This window comes from Cygnus atratus, chromosome 1 (assembly GCF_013377495.2).
Source record: "Cygnus atratus isolate AKBS03 ecotype Queensland, Australia chromosome 1, CAtr_DNAZoo_HiC_assembly, whole genome shotgun sequence".
Classification (NCBI taxonomy): domain Eukaryota; kingdom Metazoa; phylum Chordata; class Aves; order Anseriformes; family Anatidae; genus Cygnus; species Cygnus atratus.
The window spans coordinates 16706098-16727259 of NC_066362.1; the positions used below are offsets into that span (position 1 = coordinate 16706098).

The following is a 21162-nucleotide window of genomic DNA, read 5'->3' on the forward strand; positions in this document are numbered from 1 at the left end:
CCATGTCCTTGGCAAGGGGGTTGGAACTAGATGATCTTTAAGGTCCCTTCCAACCCAAGCCATTCTATGACTGTAGGATTACTACCATTGTCTAGATAATTGTGGACCTAAATTCTGTAACACATTCATTTTGAATTAACCTCTTCCAAGCTTTATACACCACGAAAAGAGGAAAAATAGGAGAAAAAAAGTTTCTGTAGACCTTGCTCTTTCAAGTTTTCTTTTTTTTTTTTTTCTTATTTTTTATTTATTGAAACTTCTTACTATCCCCTCTCCAGTAACAGAACCCAGAAAACTGGAACTCCAGGGAAAACAGAGAAGGACTGTAACATGACAAAAGACTTAAAGGAAACTAAAAATAACTATCACTTTTCCATCTAGTCTATCCTCCTCTCTATATTCTGATAAACAAATTAGTAATAAAAGAAATGTAGCTTTGTTAAATTCAACATTTTTACATCATCTCCCAGAGTGGTTTTGGTATCAATTATGTTTGCTTTACTGCTGATCTTTTATGTTGCTTTCAAAAAGGACATTACAGAAAGAAATCATTTAAATTAGATTCAAAATATGTATTTTAAGAGAGAAGAGAGAAACATACATCAAACTACAGAATGACTTTGTTCAGGCTGCAGGCAAATGATGACTCTGCTCTGAGATTAAGGGAATCAAACAGAACATAAGAAACTTCTGGAAAAAAAATGAGAAATAGTTCAACCTAACAGTTATCAGTGTGAGAAGCTGATGAAAGTCACAGACAGTGCTGTAAAGGATGTCTGGGTTTCACAGGCAGTTATGAGGAGTTATGTGAGAGATTGCACAGAGAACTGAAGGGGACCACCACCTTTAGGGGAGTTGAATCTTACAAAGCCAACAGCACCTGTGTGTCCATACCAGTAATACCACACACATATGGGATCACATAGATCCTATTAGAAATACCAAATTTGGGCTTTGATGTAGCAAAACTGGAAACGATGAAATTTAGCTAGATCCAGCTGTTTATTTGGGAGGAGATGAGGCTGGAGAAAGGGAAGAAACTTTTGCCTGTAAATAGAGAAGGACTTGTGCGTTATGTGAAGGTTGAAGGCTGTGTTGGGCACAGTGATCACAAATTAATGAGTTTTTGATTCTTTGGAAAGTAAGGAGGGGGTTAGCAGAACTGCCACCCTGGACTTCCAGAGGGTCAACTTTGGCCTGTTGTTTGGTGGAGTCCCTTGGGAGGCAGTACTAAAGGGCAAAGGAGTCCAGGAAGGCTGGACACTCTTCAGGAAAGAAATCATTAAGGCACGGGAGCAATAATCCATGAGGAAATGGTTAGTGACCTGCTAAACCACTTGCACATATGCAAGTCAATGGGCCAGATGGAATCCACACGAGGGTACTGAGGGAGCTGCCAGAAGTGCTCACCAAGACACTTTCCATCATTTATCAGCAGTCCTGGCTACCGGGGAGGTCCCAGTTGACTGGCGGCTAGCAAATGTGACTCCAATCTACAAGGAAGGCCAGAAGGAGGATCCAGGGAACTACAGGCCTGTCAGTCTGACCTCAGTGCCATGGAAGCTCATGGAGCAGATCATCTTGAGTGCCATCAGACAGCACTTACAGGACAACCAGGGGATCAGGCCCACTCAGCACGGGTTTATCAAAGGCAGGTCCTGCTTGACAGACCTGACCTCTTTCTACAACAAGGTGACGCTCAGTGTATGAGGGAAGAGCTGTTAGATGTAGTCTACCTAGACTTCAACAAGGCTTTTGACATTGTTTCCCACAGCATTCTCCTGAAGAAGCTGGCTGCTCAAGGCTTAAATAGGTGTACGCTTCATTGGATTAAAAACTGGCTGGGTGGTCAGGCCCAAAGAGTTGTGGTGAATGAGGTTAAATCCAGCCAGAGGCTGGTCTCCATTGGTGTCCCCCAGAGCTCAGTACTGGGGACAGTTCTCTTCAATACCTTTATCAATGATCTGGACAAGAGGATAGAAGGCACCCTCACTAAGTTTGCAGATGACACCAAGTTAAGCAGGAGCGTTGATCTGCTCAAGGGTAGGAAGGCTCTGCAGAGGGATCTGGATAGGCTGGACCAATGTATGAGGTTCAACAAGGTCAAGTGGTGGATCCTGCACTTGGGGCACAACAACCCCATGCAGCGCTACAGGCTGGGGGAAGAACGGCTGGAAAGCTGCCAGGAGGAAAGTGACCTGGGGATATTGGTCGATAGCCAGCTGAATATGAGCCAGCAGTGTGCTCAGGTGGCCAAGAAGGCCAACAGTATCCTGGCTTGTGACAGAAACATTGTGGCCAGCAGGACCAGGGAGGTGATTGTCCCCCTGTACTTGGCTCTGGTGAGGCCGCACCTCAAGTACTGTGTTCAGTTTTGGGCCCCTCGCTACAAGAAGGACATCAAGGTGATGAAGCGTGTCCACAGAAGGGCAACAAAGCTGGTGAAAGGTCTAGAGAACAAGTCTTACGAGGAGTGGCTGAGGGAACTGAGGTTGTTTAAGCCTAGAGAAAAGGAAGCTCAGGGGAGACATCATCGTGCTCTACAATTACCTTAAAGGAAGCTATAGTGAGGTGGGGATCAGGCTCTTCTCCCAACCACCAAGTGATAAGATGAGGGGAAATTGCCTAAAGTTGCACCAGGGTAGGATTGGGTTGGATAATACGAGAAATTTCTTTACTCAAAGGGTTGTGTGGCATTGGAACAGGCTGCCCAGGGAAGTGGTTAAGTGACCATCCCTGCAGGTCTTCAAGAAACATGTAGATGTAGAACTTAGTAGCATGGTTTAGTGGTACACTCGTCAGTACTAGGTTAAAGGTTGGACTAGATGATCTTAGAGGTCTTTTCCAACTGAATGATTCTATGAAACAAGGTTGATTAAGGAAGGACACACATGGAAAACGTGGAGATAACTGGTCACTTGAGCGTAAGGAGGCTGCTGATCAGTATGCTCATTTGGCCAAGTCCTACACCTGATCATTGCAGGTTATTCTTATTAAACTTTATTCCTTTGCTCTCTATGTGCATGAGATGTACTAGAAAACTTCAAGTCATGCTAGCCATCGAGTAGACCTCAATCTGTAAAGACTCAAAGTCAGAGCTGAAGGCTAGCAAACACAGCCTGGGGTCTGGACACGGATTCTGGATTTAAGTTCAAGGTACCCACAAATATGCATATGCATCAGAGTTCAGTAGCTGTAGGTTTTGTTAGCAAACTGGATAAAAGACCCAGGATCTGGGCATTGATATGGGAGAGACAAAGTACATTCTAATATCTGAGGGATCCCTGAATATGAGCGTGGTTGTGAATCAAGAGAGCGAAGGTACGTGTATGTTCTACTAGCAAACTTCAGTCCTGATCAGGAGGAGACAAGGCAGGATTGGACTAGTTGTGGTGCTCATGTTTTATGCAGAGGCTGTTCATGGTTACATGGGTACCTGTAAAGATACTGACCTCCTGTCTGTGTTGATCTCTGTGTGGCCAGCCATGTCTGTACTGTGTCTTGTCTATGCCTGTATGAGAAAACATGCTCAGCCTTGCTACTGACTGTACCTGGGAAAAGGAAAAGCTGCAGCCTCACAACCTGCACACTGGGAAGGGAGGAATGTCCCTAAGTCTTAAAGTCTACCAGGTTTTAATAGATTTAATGGGCCACATTCATCATTTTAGAATCTCAACTAACAGTAATACTGAATTTTACTTCATACACAATGCTTACCAATCATCTGTGTCCAGAACTATACAAGCTATTTTAAAGAAAAACAGACATTCTCTGATATGGAAGCAACAGAATGAAAACAAGACCCTTTAACAATGAAACCTTCTGCTGTTTATCTGAATAATATTAATTTAGTCTTTACTGTACCTAGATAAGTGTTAACTTTTGAAGTATGCTCACTGTACTAAGTCTCAATGTACTTAGGGTAGAATGCCTATATACATTGCTGTAATTGACTGTATTGAACTGGTAGAAAAGTACTGTTCAGTAAAAATTTAAGCATGTCATTCAACAGTAGCTTCACTGTTCAGTAAGAACAAAGTCAGAGTACTTATCACATTTTAGTTGACCAGCTGTTCTCACAACCATTCTGTAGGGTGTCTCACTGTAATATCACAAATTATTTGCCTACAGTATCTTCCATACAATAGAGCAATCATAAAAAAGGGAGAAAAGAAACGACACTCATTTCGATTGTCTATTGTGTATATATACTGCCAGTTGCTGAAATCGGCCTAAAGTGCTAACACTCCAAATTTACTCAGCACATGCACATAGACTTCTGTAAAATACAAAGAAGTATTTTCAGTGATGGTTAATGCAAGCATCCTTCTAAACTCATCTGAACTGTACACAAACCAAGTAGGCATAATGGAAGAGTCAGCCAATACACCCTGCTGAGTAAAAAGCTTACACAAGGTGGCAATTTAAAATCCTTCTTATTGCAAATCAAGAGTAGTGGATTGTTATTATTTGCTTACTAGTATTGCATGGAGAATAGACTGCAGTGCAAAGAAAAACTGCTACTGAAAGTAAAATTTAAGACAAAGTCCTACAGAATCACCTGCTTAATGTCTTGTGCTATGCTGACTAAAGCAGTCTTGATTGCTCACTAACCTGTAACTCACTTTCTTCAGCCTTTGTTCCTTTGCTGAACCAAAATTAATAAAAATAAAAGTAACTAGCAAATGGACAAAAAAGGCAGGCAATTTCTACAATTATTTCTCACAGACATCCCCCACTGAATTTTTCTTACGAAAAAGAACCCTGCTATCAGATTTAGTTCCTAAGAAAATACTATGTAAAGCAATTTATTTAATTTATTCCTAGATTCAGTTCTGGAGACTCTAGAAACACTCTAATCCAGCCGTTTGTCGACTATATCAAAGATCTAGAAGCAGTAGCTGGGATGAAAGCATTATGGATAGATAGGTGTGTATATATTCACACACACATATATACATATAAGCACGTGTAACAAGAATTAAAGTTGGCATAGAAATCCATATACAGGCTTTATAGGCTACCAGTGAATCTCTACAGAGTGATGATACTCTTCGCTAACAAATAGCTACAGCCATGCACAGATACTGTGCAAAACAACAGTAATTACAAGGCAGTCGAGGTCAAAAGGTCCAAAGCCTGTGTCAAGAAAATTACAGTTTTATGCATTGGGCTCTACAAGGAAAAAAAAAGTAAGAGTAAAAATAAGCACCCATGGAAAGTCTGCCTGCTGTTTAAAAGGGATTTATCCAGGAAGACGAACTATGAGCAGAGGCTAAACTCAGGCAACTGAAGCTCTGTATTTTTTTCCAGCAAGGTCAGAAGTGTATCAATACCAGTACTTCCTGTCAGGGGGCAGTAATCAGACATGAAGAGATACAGATAGGAAGGCTACTGCACAGAATCCAGCATATGAACAGTCGTTTTAACATAAGAAAGGAAAAGGTATGCCCATATAAAAATCCACGGAAGGGTTTGGAATGGGGGAAAGAGGATAAGGGTAGCACAACTAAAGAAAGAGGAGAAAAAATCTAATTTTTCATTTATACTGACTATTAGTGATGTACTGCACAGAAACACCTAAGTTCACTGCCTCATATTTATTTAATAAACAACTTTACATAGGGTGACTTTTGTGCTAACAAACACAAAGCTGAGTCCTCATCTATTCCAAAAGTCATCTTAACGAATTCCTTCTTTCTACACTGGCTCACAGTTTAATAGTTAAAACTTACTCACAAATAAAAAAAAAAACAAAAACAAAATCTCAGCTCACAGGACATATCTTTCTTAAAGAAAAGGAGCCCAACACACCAAAATAAGTAATTCGTACAATATTAATACAAAATACATAAATAATTAGTACAATTTTATCAAAACTGAGGCCTGGGTGGAGGAATGTTTTTCACTTATTTACATATATATTTAAACTTACAGAAACATTGGATTTCCTAGTAACTTGCAGTTTGGAAAAAAAAAGCATATGTACTTGAGCTGATATATACTGAATAACAGTAAGTTGCATAATGCCACAACATCATCTTTCTATGATAAATTACCTTCATGTTTTAATCCACATTTCTTCTGCTGTTCTGCCAGTTGTTGCTCACTTTCCTTGCAAATGTAACATCTGAAAACAGAAATACTATTGAGTTGATGAAAATAAAACTATTCAGCTCAACTTTTGTGTGTTGTACCCCATCATTAAATGACTTTCTCTGCCATATGATGGGGTGTGGCACCAACAACCATGATGTGTCATGAATCAGGATAACTCTGGAGACAGTATAGGAACTTAGGTATAGCACTCAGACTTATTGGAGGTCAGAAATATGGCTCTGTGATGCTGTTAAAACCACACAGGTTGGAAGGGACCTCTGGATGTGGTGCAAACCTCTACTCAAAACATGTCTGATAGGATCAAGGTATTACTCATAGTCAAAATTTGACTGAATAAGACAATCTACAAGGATGGAGTCTACAAGCTCTCTGGGCAACCTGTTTCAATATTTGATTGCAGTGAAATACCTTGACATACTGCTGCTAGTCCTCCATTTCACAAATGCTGAATTCATAGGAAGAATCACTTTTCCTGACCTGTTGGTTTCTGTCTTCTTTAGAAAGCCCGGTACATGGTTGGCCCTTCTTGCTGCAAGGACACACTGCTGACTTGGGTGTAGCCTGTTGTCTACCAGGATCCCCAAGACCTTTTCAGCAGAGCTGCTTCCCAAACAGTCAGTGCTCATTCCTTATTGTTGCATGGGACTATTACAGCCCAGGTACACACTGTATGCCTCTCCTGAACTTCATGAGGTCCCTATCAGCCATTTCTTCAGCCTGCCAAGATGCCTCTGAATAACAGCCCTGAGTTTCAGCATACCAGCCACTCCTTCCAAACTGTTATCACCCATAAGTTCAGGGTTGCAATTCTACTCTTTGCCTTGCTTGCTTCTCTCAAGATTTTAAACTATAATCTCACAGTCACTGATGCCAAGACTGTCCTCAACTGTAACATCCCCCACCTTCATTTTCTGTAACAAGTCCAGCAGAGCATTTCTCCTAGTCAGCCTGTCAATCACCAGTATAATCATCATCATCATCGTACTCCAGGCATCTCCTGAATTGCTTGTGACCTACTGCACTTCCAGCAATTATCAGGATGGATAAAATCACCCACGAGTTGCAGAGCCTGCCATCAGAAGGCTTCCTCCAGCTGTCGAAAGGCTTCTTCACCTACTTCCTCCTTTAGATCAGAGGTCTGCTGTAGATGCCTACCTCCCTGTCATCTGTGTTTGTCTGTTTTGATCCTTATCCATGAGGTCTTCCCTCATTCCAGTGCAAAGCTCTGTGCAACAGAGCTGTTTCTCTGCATTGAGCGCAACCCCACTTCTCCCCCTGGAGAGCATACATGCATGCTGTGCTCATCTGAGCAATCACACCATGTCTATAAAATCTCAGTGAGACTTTAGCTTTGCATCCATTCGTGGACTTTCAATTCCTCCTTTTTGTTTCACAACATGTTGCACATATTTGTATTCAGACACTTGAAACAGACATCTGGTCATGCTGACACGACACAGAGGTGAAGCTCTCACACTCCCATGCTATTTCTAGACACTTTCTTAGTGCCCCTTAGCCTTTTCTTCTAAAGAGAAGCGAAGATCACACAGAATTTATACAGGATAATTGTAGTCCATTAAAAAAAAGACTAAATAGTGGTTCTTGAAAGGACCTATCCTCAGGACAAGTTGTTGTCATTACACTAAAACAACTGGTAAAATTGCTAGTTCCAGTTACAACACGAATGTTTGAAACTTTTTGAATAATTATTTCCACTTGCAGAAGCTATGAGGTATCCAGACTTGTTATTTATTAGCAGTAACAGAGAACAGTACCCTCAGCATATAGTAACTGTGTACTGTGGTATTATACTTTGTTTCATTTAATATCGGAGATGGGGAGGGAAGCAGGCTAACAACATTTTGTTACATTTTTGTTCGCTGACCTGATAAAATAAGGTATTCTCTTTAATGAGCCAATAAACCTTTTTAAAAAAGCTTGTCTCTTTCAGAGTAAGCGTTTTGATACTAAAAAGCAACACTGCTGTAACCTCTGTTTACATACAGGCCTTTTCCAACAGTTCATGTGAAGTACCCAGAGATAAATATTAGCCTACCCTGTTCTGCAGCTATCTTTATCTCGTGGAGATCCCAGTGTGTGTTTTGCTGGTTGAAAAGAAATCGTTCCTTCATAGTAATGATGAGAAAGAAAAGTCTTGAAGCCTACATTAAGAAAAGGTAATTAAATTCTGCTTTTGTATCTTCTTTCTCCTAACACAAATCAAAAACGTAAAACATACTTTCCAGTAACATAAGATTTGCCCAAACATTAAATACCCAGGCTAAACCACCCAGCTAACTCTACAATCAGCGCTGAAAGGACTACAACAGTTCACTCCATCACCTGCACATCCAAGACAGCAGAGTGCCTACCTCTGTCCAACTAACTGAGAAGGAAGTCAAAATGATTAACACAGAAAAGATATTACTTTTTAGGCATCTCTCTCTAGGTGAGACACATCAACACATGACATGAACACCACAGAACAGTGCGCTAGGAGGTTCACTAATCAAAAAAAGCTGATTAATTTGAATTAGTGTTGCTTTCAACATCATTCACGACAGTTTAAATAAACATTTCAGTTCTTTATAAAGCTTATAAAACATATAAGTGTTAACTATCAGTTAATTTGCTAACTGTGCTATATAGCCAAATTCAACACAACTTTAATAAGCCAAGTTTTAATGTTATCTCCTAAATTACAGAGCTTTACATAATCTGATTCAACACACTTGGTACCACAAGGAGTATACAATCAGGTTCAAGTCTGTCCCTTATGATTAAAAGCTTCAGAGAACCGTGATTTGGACAGAGGGTATCAACAGCTCCAATATTCTTACGTGCTGACAAAAGAATGTAATAATCCCCCAACTTACCTGAATAGTCGTATCTCATTGGACCCATCCACCGTTTCTTTTCACTATCTTTTAATATGTCTCCATAAAAACCGTAACCCAACAATGATACAGAGTACTTCAAAAATGTATTGTTATGATGCACAGAGGAGACATCCAGAGGCTGGCTATCACCTACAGAGGTTAGAAAGTACAAAGTTCCATTAAGGTTTATTTTGTTTCAAGCTGCAAAAATGATAACAACTTCAATGTTACATATTTTTTTAATTATAAAATTATATTGTACAACATACATATGAATCATATATACATATACATATATTTCTTATACATGGAGAAAGAGAATCATTTTTTACAACTCATTTCTTTCAATATTTAAAAAGCATTAAGCACTAAGTGAAAAGAAAGGTCAGTATGCTAAAAGTATATAATGAAGAATTTGCACTAGGGCTATACAGGAGTAGGAGAGGATGTTACAAAAGAGATCAAAGCTGGAACTGTATGTCCAATGAATAAATTGTACATTTCTTAGTATCAGAGGATAGATAATTCAACCTAGAAGGGCCCTTAGGCGGTTTCTCATCAAACTTCCCACTCAAAGCAGGTTCAGCTAGGAGGCTGGATCAGATTACTAAGGGCTTTATCCAGTCAGGTCTTGAAAATATGTGAAAACGAAGTACACAACCTATCTGATGTCCTTGTAGTGGAAGACTCAGAAGTGTGTTTTTTTTTTTTTTTTTTTAATTTTAAAAACATCTGAACCAGTCTGACCCTATGCTATTTAACTTTATGCCCACCCTTTTATGTACTTGAGCAACACACTTAGAAATTTAAATACATATATGCACATTTAATAATCCAACTAAGATACTGTGATTTACTAAGCACATATTTAAAGGAGCTCTTTAATTCCAGTCCAGTGGGGCTAAAATCTACATATGCTGAACAGAGTTAACTGTAGGAGAGCAACAGAGAAGCCCATGTGTAAATCTTTGCAACAGCAGCTCCTAAAACTGCTACTGTTAAGCACTCAATAAGCAAGTAATAATGAAAGAACAGTCAGCTGGAAATTGCATCCTTTATGCTTACACAAAATGGACATAACTGAAGACAATCCTGTACAATTTTTCAAATTCAGTATTAAGAACTGGGTGACTGTGTTACCTCAGCATATGGCAGATTGGACGGACATCACTAGTTGCAATGCAGTGAGTATGCAAGCTGTCTCCTTTAGCCCCCATGCAATTCAGGGACTCCATTACTTGAGGACTATGAGAAGTGGCAATGCCAGTACCTCTACTTACTGAAGACAACATATCAAAAAGCATTTACTGAAGAACAGTTGCTTTCCTCTCTAGCTCCTCCTCAAATATGTGATTTTTAGACTGTAAAATGGGGAATTATTAGCTAATTCCAGTCAAGCAGAAGCCACATTTCTAACTTGGTATGAAAGCATTAAATTGCACAAGAAAATTAGGCAACTAAGTTTAAAATAATACTATTCAAATGTACGTGCTACTTGTGACAACTTTGAGATGTATAATCCAATAATTTATGCTGTTTATTATATTTTACTACTATTTTAAAAAGCATGCCAGACAGCATGAAATCTTAAGCACCAAATATAAAGTTTCAAAAAGTTATATTCCCTTGAAAACAATGAATTACAGTGGAAAAAGCAATTAATTTTTAACCTCCCGTACTTCAAATCAGAAAGAGACTTAAATCCCAGACAAAAAGTTCATTTTTCAACTTGGTTGTTATATTCAAATTATATTTCACAGGCATGTGGAAAACAATAACCAAATGAAATTACTATTTTTGGATACTGGAAACATTTTCATAGCAAAAGAGTGATTTTTGATCACCCACCTACAATAATATGAAGAGCTGATGTTACCGGATCTGAAATGCCAACAGTTGAATAGCATACGCAATCTGTTGATCCTGAAAAATAAAGACTGAGAGATTACTTTGTACATGTTCAAAGCAAGTATTATCGGTATGGTTCTCTGAATAAAAGCTTTCTATTCTTGTAGCCTGCCCTTTTCTATTTTATGGAACAAAGTTAAATATATAGATAGAAATATTATGATTTAAATTGGAACAATAACTTTTTTTCAGGTAAATAGAACTTGTTTGTCTCCACACAAAGTACAAGGACTTAAACAATATATATATGTAACTCCAAAACTAACTCGTAGGTTCTCGGTTCTCTTCCCTAGAAATAAGTCCTTGAAAGTCAAGGTTGGAAAACTCAAAATGAAAACTTAACTTGTCCAAATATCTACTCTCAGATTTGCTACTGATATACTAGATTAGAGCAGCTCATATACAGAGCACTTGATTCCTAAGGCCTAATCAAAGTAAAATATAAAATTAAAAATGTAAGAATGACCAATCACTATTTAAAATCCTCTTTTGGTTCTTTCACACTTTGAAAGCAGTCAGGACATATACCATTATAAAAAGGAACAAAAAACATCCTTTTGCCTCCAACTTATTTCTGAGAAAATGGACATCACTTCCCCTATCGATGAAGTGCACAGAAGAAGCCTCTATCAAGCAAACACAATGCAGAAGGCAGCCACTGTGAACAAGAAGGAGCTCTGTGAGCCAGTTAAAGAGAAGATAAATATAACAGAACTGGCAGAACAAAGGAAAACGTGACTAAGAGGTCTCTCTCTACACAGACTGATGTTCATGATGGTGCAAATGTACCACTACAAGCTTATGTTGTTGTATAGGAAACAGGGCTCCAGTTTCTCTCAGTACCACAACAGATGAGGTACACAAAAGATGCTACTGTGCCTAATTTGGAGTTTTATAGCAGAAAAAATGTAAGTAGAGTTCAGATACTTGTTACGCTTCATTGCCATTTTTTCCAGTTTTATATTGCCACCTATACTCATGAATTTCTGTTAGGAAGAAAATTCTTACTACTTCTGAAAAGAAAACCAAAACCAATTGGCCACTAGAACACCTGACCTGAATTTTCTGCTAAATGTACAAGAGTAGCATTTCATCCAGCCTTCCGAATTTCTTTGAGATAAGTTTGTATTCTGCTACTAGAATTACCTTAAAGTCACTTCTGTCCTGATGTAAACGGCCAGAGCTTCCAAGTAGTCTAATGCTCTGGGTGGGAGGAGAAAAGGGGCATCCACACAAGCTAGATTTAAACACTGGAGGCTCCCTATACTCTTCTGTAGTCAATTAAAAGCTGATTTATCTGCTGGGCAATTTTACAGGAGCTATTTTCATTTCTATTCAGTTAACAAGCAAGGGAGGGCTAAAATTAGACCTGATGTCTGAAATTAACTCACAAGAGTCTAAAATGGCAGGCTGGGGAAAATACCAACAGTGTTTACCAGCTATCAAATGATCCCTCTTTCTCAGACTTGCCAGTGGAGTAAAAAAACCACCACCAACAACAACAAAACAAAACAAAAACAACAATAAAAAAACAAACTGTAACTGACCTACAAAACAAACATTTTTTTTCTTCTCAGATCCAGTAGTATGGAGCAAGAAAACCAGTATCATTCATCATGTACATTCTAAGAGAATATAACTGCTCCTAACACCAACCACATCATGCCAAGTATGAACCTAACAATGCCAGTTTCAAGGTCACAAAAATGTTCATAATTAGTAAGGATTTGGATCTCTTTGAATACTTCAGAGCCAAACAGGTAGTCCAAATGATTTTGGAAAAAAAAAGTTTTTTTCTCCTTAGTTTTCATTAGATGGGTCTTGAATAGATTTGGAGTCTACTACTCAGGAGATACACACATAATGGTCACTGAAATCTGGCTTATTTCATCAATACAAATCTGGTAGAGAAAGCAGTGTTAGAACGTGAATATACAGTTTGACTTACACGCCTTGATGAACACTCAGTTTGTGCAAGAAGCTTACACAGAGCTTAATTCTTGACTAATGTTAGGTATTAGATGCTTTTTTTTTTTTTGGCTAAAAACGACATAAAAATGATACCAACGCTCTGCTAGATTTTCTTTGTGGATTTGTAAGGGCCAGAGTGCAACAGAGTAAAGGAAAATAAAAGAGGTTTCTATGGATTAAACAGAACTATTCCTGCCCTTCCAAGGCATATATGAAGCAGTTAGACTGCTTTTTAACAGTCTAATTCAGCTCTAATTCATTTAAAAAATAAATAAATGAGATCTTCAGATTGGAAAAAAACTTTTGCATTGGTTGTGCTGGAGGAGAAGAAAATCAGTGTGCAAGGGAATGATTAAGTTTCAAGCTATGACACCTAAAAGTAGTTACAGAAGTACATGTGACACTGTAGACTGTATTTCACAGCCCCCATTCTGGTCAAAGAGATCTTGTTAGAAGAGCTGATGGCAGCTTGAGCTCGATTCGAGGTACCCACACACAAGCATCTTGCACCACTTGAGGGGCGTCTCAAGAAATAAAACAACTGCACAAGCAGGCAGTTGCAACACAAGATTTACTGATCAGATGGCCCCTGGCTATAACATGCGTTTAGACATCCATCTCACCTGCAGACAGACAGCAGATAGCATCAAAATCTGGGTATCAATTTCAAAGGAACTCAACCTACGGAGAATTACTCCGTTACGTAAATGGCACCAACCACCAGTGTTCAAGTGCTGCAGATTACTTTGCTTGGCTTCCCACTGTTACACTAGTACACTAGATGAAGAAGGCTAGCACATTTCAAAGGGCACTACGCCACTGTATGTAGACAGCTGAATCCCAAGCTGAAACATCCCAGCTACAGAAAGTTCTCATCCCAGATATTTTGATATTAAGAGCCTATTGAGAATAGTAAGTGTGTAGAGGGCACATCAACTCTTACAGTAGCTGGCCCTTGTTAAAACAAGTATAATTGCTTTGAATCTTTACCATACATGATGTATGTTTCATTAACCCATTTTCCCAAGAGTTTGTTTGTTACTAGGAGGTATTATATAGCCACACAATTGCTATATAGGTAAATTCTTCCACTTTCTTCCCATCCGCAAATTAATTTTTTTAATGTTAATGATATAAAAACTAACCAAGGTTTTTTTCAAGCTTTAGGTCATAGCATACCAAAGTAATAAGCAAAACCAAATGTCATTCTAACTGGTTACATGGATGATTCTGCGGACAAAATCAATGTTTACCATCCGAAATAAATAAGAGGAAAGGCAAAGCATTCAAATATCATTTTTCAAATGATTAAGACTACTAACTTACCACTAAGTCTTCTCAAAACAAAACACGTGCTCCTTCTTTGGGCTATGACTATTCACTTTTGCACTTTTATTGATGGAAAACTAAACAAATTCCAAAGAACTGGACGACTGTCACTGCAGTACTAAACTAAGCAGGTGACAGAAGCAACAGTCAGCTTGATGTTGATCCGAGAGCAAGCAGTGAATTTAACAGAGAAATAGTAACACACTTAGCACTCAAGAGCATTGCTCAATGTGAGATACCCTTGACAATTGGACAGGTATTTCTCCAGCGTATTCTGAATCCTCAGGGAGAAATTACCATGGCAATGGGTTTTCCACTGCATACAATAACAGCTTCATTATGGTTCTTGTACATTTATGTTATCTTTATAAAGCCAAAATTTTGTAAAGTCATCATTTTTTGGCACCCATCAACAAAATATCATGCTAATTCTTGGTTGAGCAGCATTTAGTACTTCGAAAAATCTAGACGGTGCCTTTGCTGGGAAGTGATTTTTAAAGGACAAGGGTCTGACACATTCCAAAGTAAGGAGGCAAAGTTACTGTTACAGGGAGAGATGGATGGCTTGGGCACCCAGAAACCAATAAATCAGTTTCACATCTGCAGAATGCTAGGTTAGCTTAAAAAGAAACACTTCAGAAGGATTTGGGGCATTTTTTGTTGGTTTGTATTCTTGTAGATGATCACTTCAGCAGAAGTTCAGTACCACAGCATATCAAAAATGGTAATAATGGCAAATTTAGAAGATGACATTAAAATCACAAACATTACAGGGAAAAGTAATCTTGACTGACTTGTTCTCATAGCAGCCCCACCGTATCCAATGCAGTATTTAGCTCTAAGACAGTCATTTCCAGGAGTATAACCGATTTAAAATGATGAAGGTGGAACACAAAACATTGGACTTCACCTTCGAAATTGAATGTACTCAACCTTGAAATGAGATGCTAACTAAACTGCAAAGGTCATTAAATATTACAAATATTGTAACCAGGAAGGCTGCAGATACATCATTTGGAATCTTAAAAAAAAGATAGCTTTTTACGCTATGCTTTAACACATTTTCCAAGAGAAATTTTACAGCCTAGATGGCAGTAGTATAGGAGTCCAGTCACACTTCATGATTTCACTTCTAGCTGGTTTTGAAATTTGTGAATGAATCTTTTTTCTATGCAACCTTCCCGTACGAAGTCTCTGCTGGTTTTAACATGAGCTTCAATAGCCACACATCAACATGCTGATTATAATCACCCTTCATGCTTCAGTCCTAGGCATTAAGAGTTCATATCCTTGACTGCAGCAAAAGCAAGAGGAATCTGGATGCACTAGAAGCCTAAATCACTATGGCAATTAACACTTTGTTTCTGCATTTTACTCAATACTCTCCAGTACTTGAAAGATTTTTCCCCTATTCCCAGGGCAGACTGGCAGGCTCGGTTTCTGGAAAGAGAAAACCTGCACTAGTATTATGCCACAGCACAGCATGCAGCAGGATTTTTTTTACCTGCTGAGATCATAAAGGCATTTAATCTAATCGGTTCTCTTTTACTAGAGGAGTTTCCAACAGCTGTTGACAGCTTTGTCCCCCTCTTCTGTGCCAGGTTTAGGAAGGAGAATGAATTACTTTGGCTTACTCTAGAGGGTATCACTTTAATACTAAAACACGTGGACGAAACCTCAGTGCCACGTTCCAATATAAAAGGTTTTCTCTGGTTTCAAGTTATATGCAGGCATACGGCCACTCTGGCTGTAGGAAAAAACCACAGCTGTATGTGCTTTAAGGGCAGCTGGTACTAGCAGAAAGTAATAACTAAAGAGAAGGTTTTTTTAGGTGCACTGACTTGTAGTTACACACTAAGTGTAGAACTGTCAGGTTGCCTCTAAGTACTTTTAACAAGAAACCTGTTTACAACAGCAGTCAGTCAATTTACATTGGCAGATTTAGGAACAGCTGCAACTAATACAGAAGTTCAGAAGTTACAAAAGCCATGTGAATAGGAGCCTTTATTCATGGCATTTTAAAAAACAAGTTATTTCATAAAAATGTAGAATAAATCATAAGATTAACTGATATTTTTAAACAGAAGACAGACTACTCTATTTCCTTAGTGTATTTCCAGATACCCTGAAAGAGCCACGTAGGGGCTTGCTTCAGAAAATAAGAATTACGACTTACAGGTACCATTGACTTTATAAAAAGATTCTGCAGAATGGGATTCTGCCTATGAAATAAAGCTAATTCCTCAAAAAAAGATCATATAGGTGAAGGTGTTTTATCATTAAATCTTTCTTTCATTTGTAGTTTCAAATCTCTGTTCAATTAAATTGACGGTTTCTGAGCAAAGATTAAGCCTGCTGAATTGAGTGCTAGTTTGAATGTAGACAGTGTTTAACCACAGCAACAAAAGTGCAGCAACCTGCCACGTTTCTGCTAACGCAGCTTGAAGTTAGGAACTAAAAGATTAAAAGAAAAAAAGAAAAACCACTGAGACACTGTCACCTTATCCCAGGCACCTGTCCTCACTGAATAAATTGTCTCCATGTGTCCGTGTGTCAGAAGACACACTTAGAACTTAATCCCTGGGTAATGGTTGTCGTCAGTATCAGCTGACATGTTCTTAGGATTTTAAGAAAATGTTGGTTGTAATGAACTAAAAAGCATTATGCATCAAGCTTTCCTGTATTTATGATTTGCATTGCTTTATTCCTTTTTACCTGCTGTATTTCAGGATTGTCAGTTTAGCTTTAAAATATTCCTTTTAAAGACTTCATTTATTCTGGAATGAATAAATTCTCCCTGAACTACTCTGAGAACCAGGGGATCTGCTAGAGTCAATACATGGTCACAGCTCCATCACATCCAGTGAAGTGTAGAACCGCACAACAGTCAGGTAAGCACCACAGAGAGCAGCTTCACAAGAAGTTTCGCCAGTCTGGAAAAAAAGTCCTGCTGCCTCCCCAAGCATCCTGCAACGCATGGGCTTGGCTATTTCATACACAATCTCAGGTCTCCGTGATAGCTAGATGTGTTAAGAAAGGGTTAAGAGTTGTTCAGTGAGTTTGATAAATATATCAAAATAATATTCCCACAGGCACTTTCACATATTTCAATAATGAAGCATTTTAAATATTGTACAACATAATTCGTATCTCGATCTGTTTGTATCTTCTGTACTTCCAAAGAACTAATTAACAGAATTTCAAGACCAGCTTCCTTATACACCATTGTAAACAACTTTTGAAGCATCAGAATAATGACTTAAAGAAAATATTTGAGTCTTAGCACCGATTACAAGGCTGGATGTACCTCATGGTAGTTCAGGAGCACAGCATGCACTATGCATCCAGATAGCAAACAGCTACAGCAGACAAAAATAACAACAAAACCACTGAAGTACATCAGAGAAGAAAGTAGCTTGACACACATGAGCAATTTTAAAGGATCAGTGAAGCTCATACTTCCTGGCCGCGACTGGAAAAAAACTCATTAAGAAATTGTTGAAAAGGCAAGGTTAAATCTTTTGATTTTATGATGCTAATAGTTAATTTCCTTTTCCTAGGGACAAAGAAATAGCTTTCAACACTGACGTTCTGTTTTGTTATTTTTTTTTTAAACAGTCTTTTTATGGTCACTAGTATCACCAGTAGGCAATTTTTTTCTGAAACCAAATCATGTAAGCAGAACTCCTTAATCCAAGAAACAAACATCAATAAGGGAAATGAAGGGTAGAGCACTTCACATTCTATTCTTTAAGGTTAATATACAAACTGATTTTAATACAAAGTTTCAACAAATAAAAACAGATTACAGTTAAATACAGGGTTACACAGAACCCTTAATGTGCTAGCTAACAGGAACGAAAAAATAAGGGGATATTCACATTACAACTTGCAATACAGTAACAGTTAGACATCTGCGAGCAGAAGCTGTTAAGCTTTTTCTGAGCAACAATTCAGATGTTTAGGTTTAGATACATTCTTCTTGAAGATACAAGGAACATAAAATTAGTCACCTAAAGCCTGAGGGTACTATGTCCTATTTCACCTGATGTATTTTTATTGCTGATGTGAAATTTTTGGATAAAGTCTGTGTTTCAGTTCTAGTTAGAAACTCACAGTATTTATTTCATATCACTTCTTTAATTCAAATCTCAACTGTCTGACAAGGAAAAGAGAACAGCATACCAATGACACCAGAAAGTGCACTTGTCTTTCCACACAGTCCACAAAATAAATGCAGATAAATAATATAAATAATATAAATAATAAATGCAGATAAATAATATAAAATCGCACATAATTGCCATTAAAGAGTTGCAAGACTGAATCCAATCTTGGACAAGAGAGTCATTTAAGTCCACTTTTTAAGGCATCCCACCAACTGGCAGGGATGAGGTAACAGGTAGGCCACTAGATTTAACAACAAGCTTAATCCAAACAGTGACTGTGGTCAATAAAAATTAAATTTATCACTGAAGAACTGAATCCTGAGACAAATGCCTCTCAATGACGGTATGTGGCTGAACTGTGAAGGTACAGCGTCTGGCACCAAAAGTAGCCCGGGCAGAAAATGCAGCTATCTGGAACCTGAGGACTGTTCCCCAGCTGCAGTTGCTTTATGTTTTCTGTGATAACAAATGGGAAAACAAAAAACAAAATAAAAAAATAAAAAAATATATATATAAAAAAAAAAAAAACAACCACAAACCAGAAATAACCTGTTGCCAGAACAGTGGGATGGTCTTACTGCAATTCTAACAACATTTGTGGAGCATTTGGAACTGAAGAAAAACAAAACCAGAAACACACACAACACTTTTGCCCCCACAGGTTAAGTCTCTGTTCAATAAATTTCACTCATTAATGTGTTTCGATGACCAAAGACATTACTGTCAACATCTTATCTTGTATTAACGTAAACTGAGCCACAGAACTAAGAGAGCAAGGAACAAACAACAAATTCTCAAGTTGCACATTTAAGATTTCCTTTCCTTTGCAATGCATCCTTCCCAAATAGCAGTGCATACGATCAGTAATTATACTGGGATACAAAGAGCTACAGTTAGGTGTCTTTATTGTATACTACTGCTCGTATCTCACGCTTAGGCCTTATTTCAAGAAGTTATGAATAGAAGGAATTTCAACAAGAAATGAATAAAGTAAACTGAAAGTTAACCCTTTCTTACCAGCAGGGATTATGCCAATCCTTATATTGCATTGGACTAACGGTGCTTTGGGATTATTTTGGTCTATGCCAGAGTCCTTCTGCATTCTTCCAATGAGACCATGCATCACTTCACTGAACATGCCGTCCCCACCAACACAAACAACACTGCCAGGAAACACAAATTAGAATGCACACTAACAGTCAATAAACAACACGGCAAGTGTTCTACTTAGGGCATGCACTGCACATCAAATATAGTTGTTCTTATCTCCTCCTCCAGTTTTTACAGAATATAGTAGCTCACAGTCAACTTGGCATTAAACAAAAAGCAGAAAAAAAATTCAAGCTACACAACTACAAATACGCCTAGACGGTTCTCTAATGTTTGAAAAATGTTGGAATGCAACCTAAAAATTTTCTCTGTCCTCTATTGCTGTATGCAGACAGACAGGTATCTGTGGAAAATCACTATACAAGGAAAACACCGAACAGGACTGCACACACAGCTTTCTAAGTAAGCAAAATGGAAATAGGGTACCTTTACTGAAAAGCGAGAGGTAAGTTTAATATCTGTGGCTTCAAGCAGAAGCGTGCCATTTTACAATATTCATTTAGCAGGGATATGAAAGTCAAAAACAGAAAAATGCATGCTTGCATGCTCTTTTGAACGTGCTGATAGCCCAAACAGACAGAAGTCATGTATATCTACATAACCACTCATAATGAAACAGAGTTCTAAATGTTACCAGAAGCAAAACTTTGGTTTGCAAAATTAATTCAGGTCAGAGCTGGTGCAGCAGCTACACAGATCCTCAATGTGTTAAAGCTCAGCAGTGTCCACACCCAAGCAAATACTAGGAAGTAAAAGACTAATTTACAGCAGTATACATTTCATGCACAATAATAAAATGCACAATAATAAAATGCACGCTCTGAACTCCAAAAGCATGAACATTCTGTAATCGAAAGACTACTTCCAATACACTTTGAAGGAACACATGACAAATCCAAAATTATACGTGATTTGGAACATTTCCTGTTTTCTATAGCAATCATTTCCAATGCATAAACACCAACTCTTCCACACAGTCAGCAATAGATACTGCAGAATGAGCACTCATCCCATAGGACAAGTTAGTTGATTTAGTTTTTAAGTATCGATGACTTAGACCTATTATTGTATTTTCAGAATTCTCTTATTGTCAATAAACAATTTTTTCCCATTAATGGAGAAGACAGTCTTATACTGTCCAGCTCTAAGTCAACACCTAAGAGACTGTGCGAGAAGGGAGAAAAGGAGGTTTGTGTTTCCTCATTATAATGAATTTATCTCCTCAAAGCTTGAATACATTATTCTTCAACTGTCTCATCTTTCTGTGCAGCTTCTAAGAAAGAGAGGAAGTGGTCAAAAATTTCCACCTCAGCTTAAGGTCTATGTTCTATTTGTAACAAATTGTATATCCAGACTCAGAGATAACAGAATAATATCAACTTCTATTCCTACCAAGGGTAATTTTTTAAACTGACAAATCAAAAAGTTCACTGATACAAAATTAGCATGACCAAGTTGATTGCAAACATCAGATGATCATCAATGCATGAGGCACATGTATGAAGGCCCCTAGTGAAGGACTACTGTAAAAGACATCTTCCTAAAGTGTTTCTTACATTTTGGGTTTATTTTTCTAATGGAGTAGCATTTCACTTGTTAGATAATAAAAATAAATTACATTCAGAACTTCAGGAGTAGCATCTCCATGAAACAAATGAGTTTTAAAAGAGCTGTGC

At 38.1% G+C, this 21162-nt stretch overlaps 1 protein-coding gene across 1 annotated transcript in view; it reads right to left on the minus strand.

The window, feature by feature from the left end:
• Positions 1-21162, minus strand: part of CERK (ceramide kinase) — a 46328-nt gene that overhangs the window by 8479 nt on the left and 16687 nt on the right. Inside the window, exons 6-10 of the mRNA XM_035549297.2 lie at positions 19394-19539; positions 10848-10922; positions 8997-9149; positions 8177-8282; positions 6060-6130 (exon numbers count right to left, since the gene is read on the minus strand). Coding sequence (XP_035405190.1) covers positions 6060-6130; positions 8177-8282; positions 8997-9149; positions 10848-10922; positions 19394-19539 — 551 coding nt within the window. The remainder of the gene's footprint in view (positions 1-6059; positions 6131-8176; positions 8283-8996; positions 9150-10847; positions 10923-19393; positions 19540-21162) is intronic.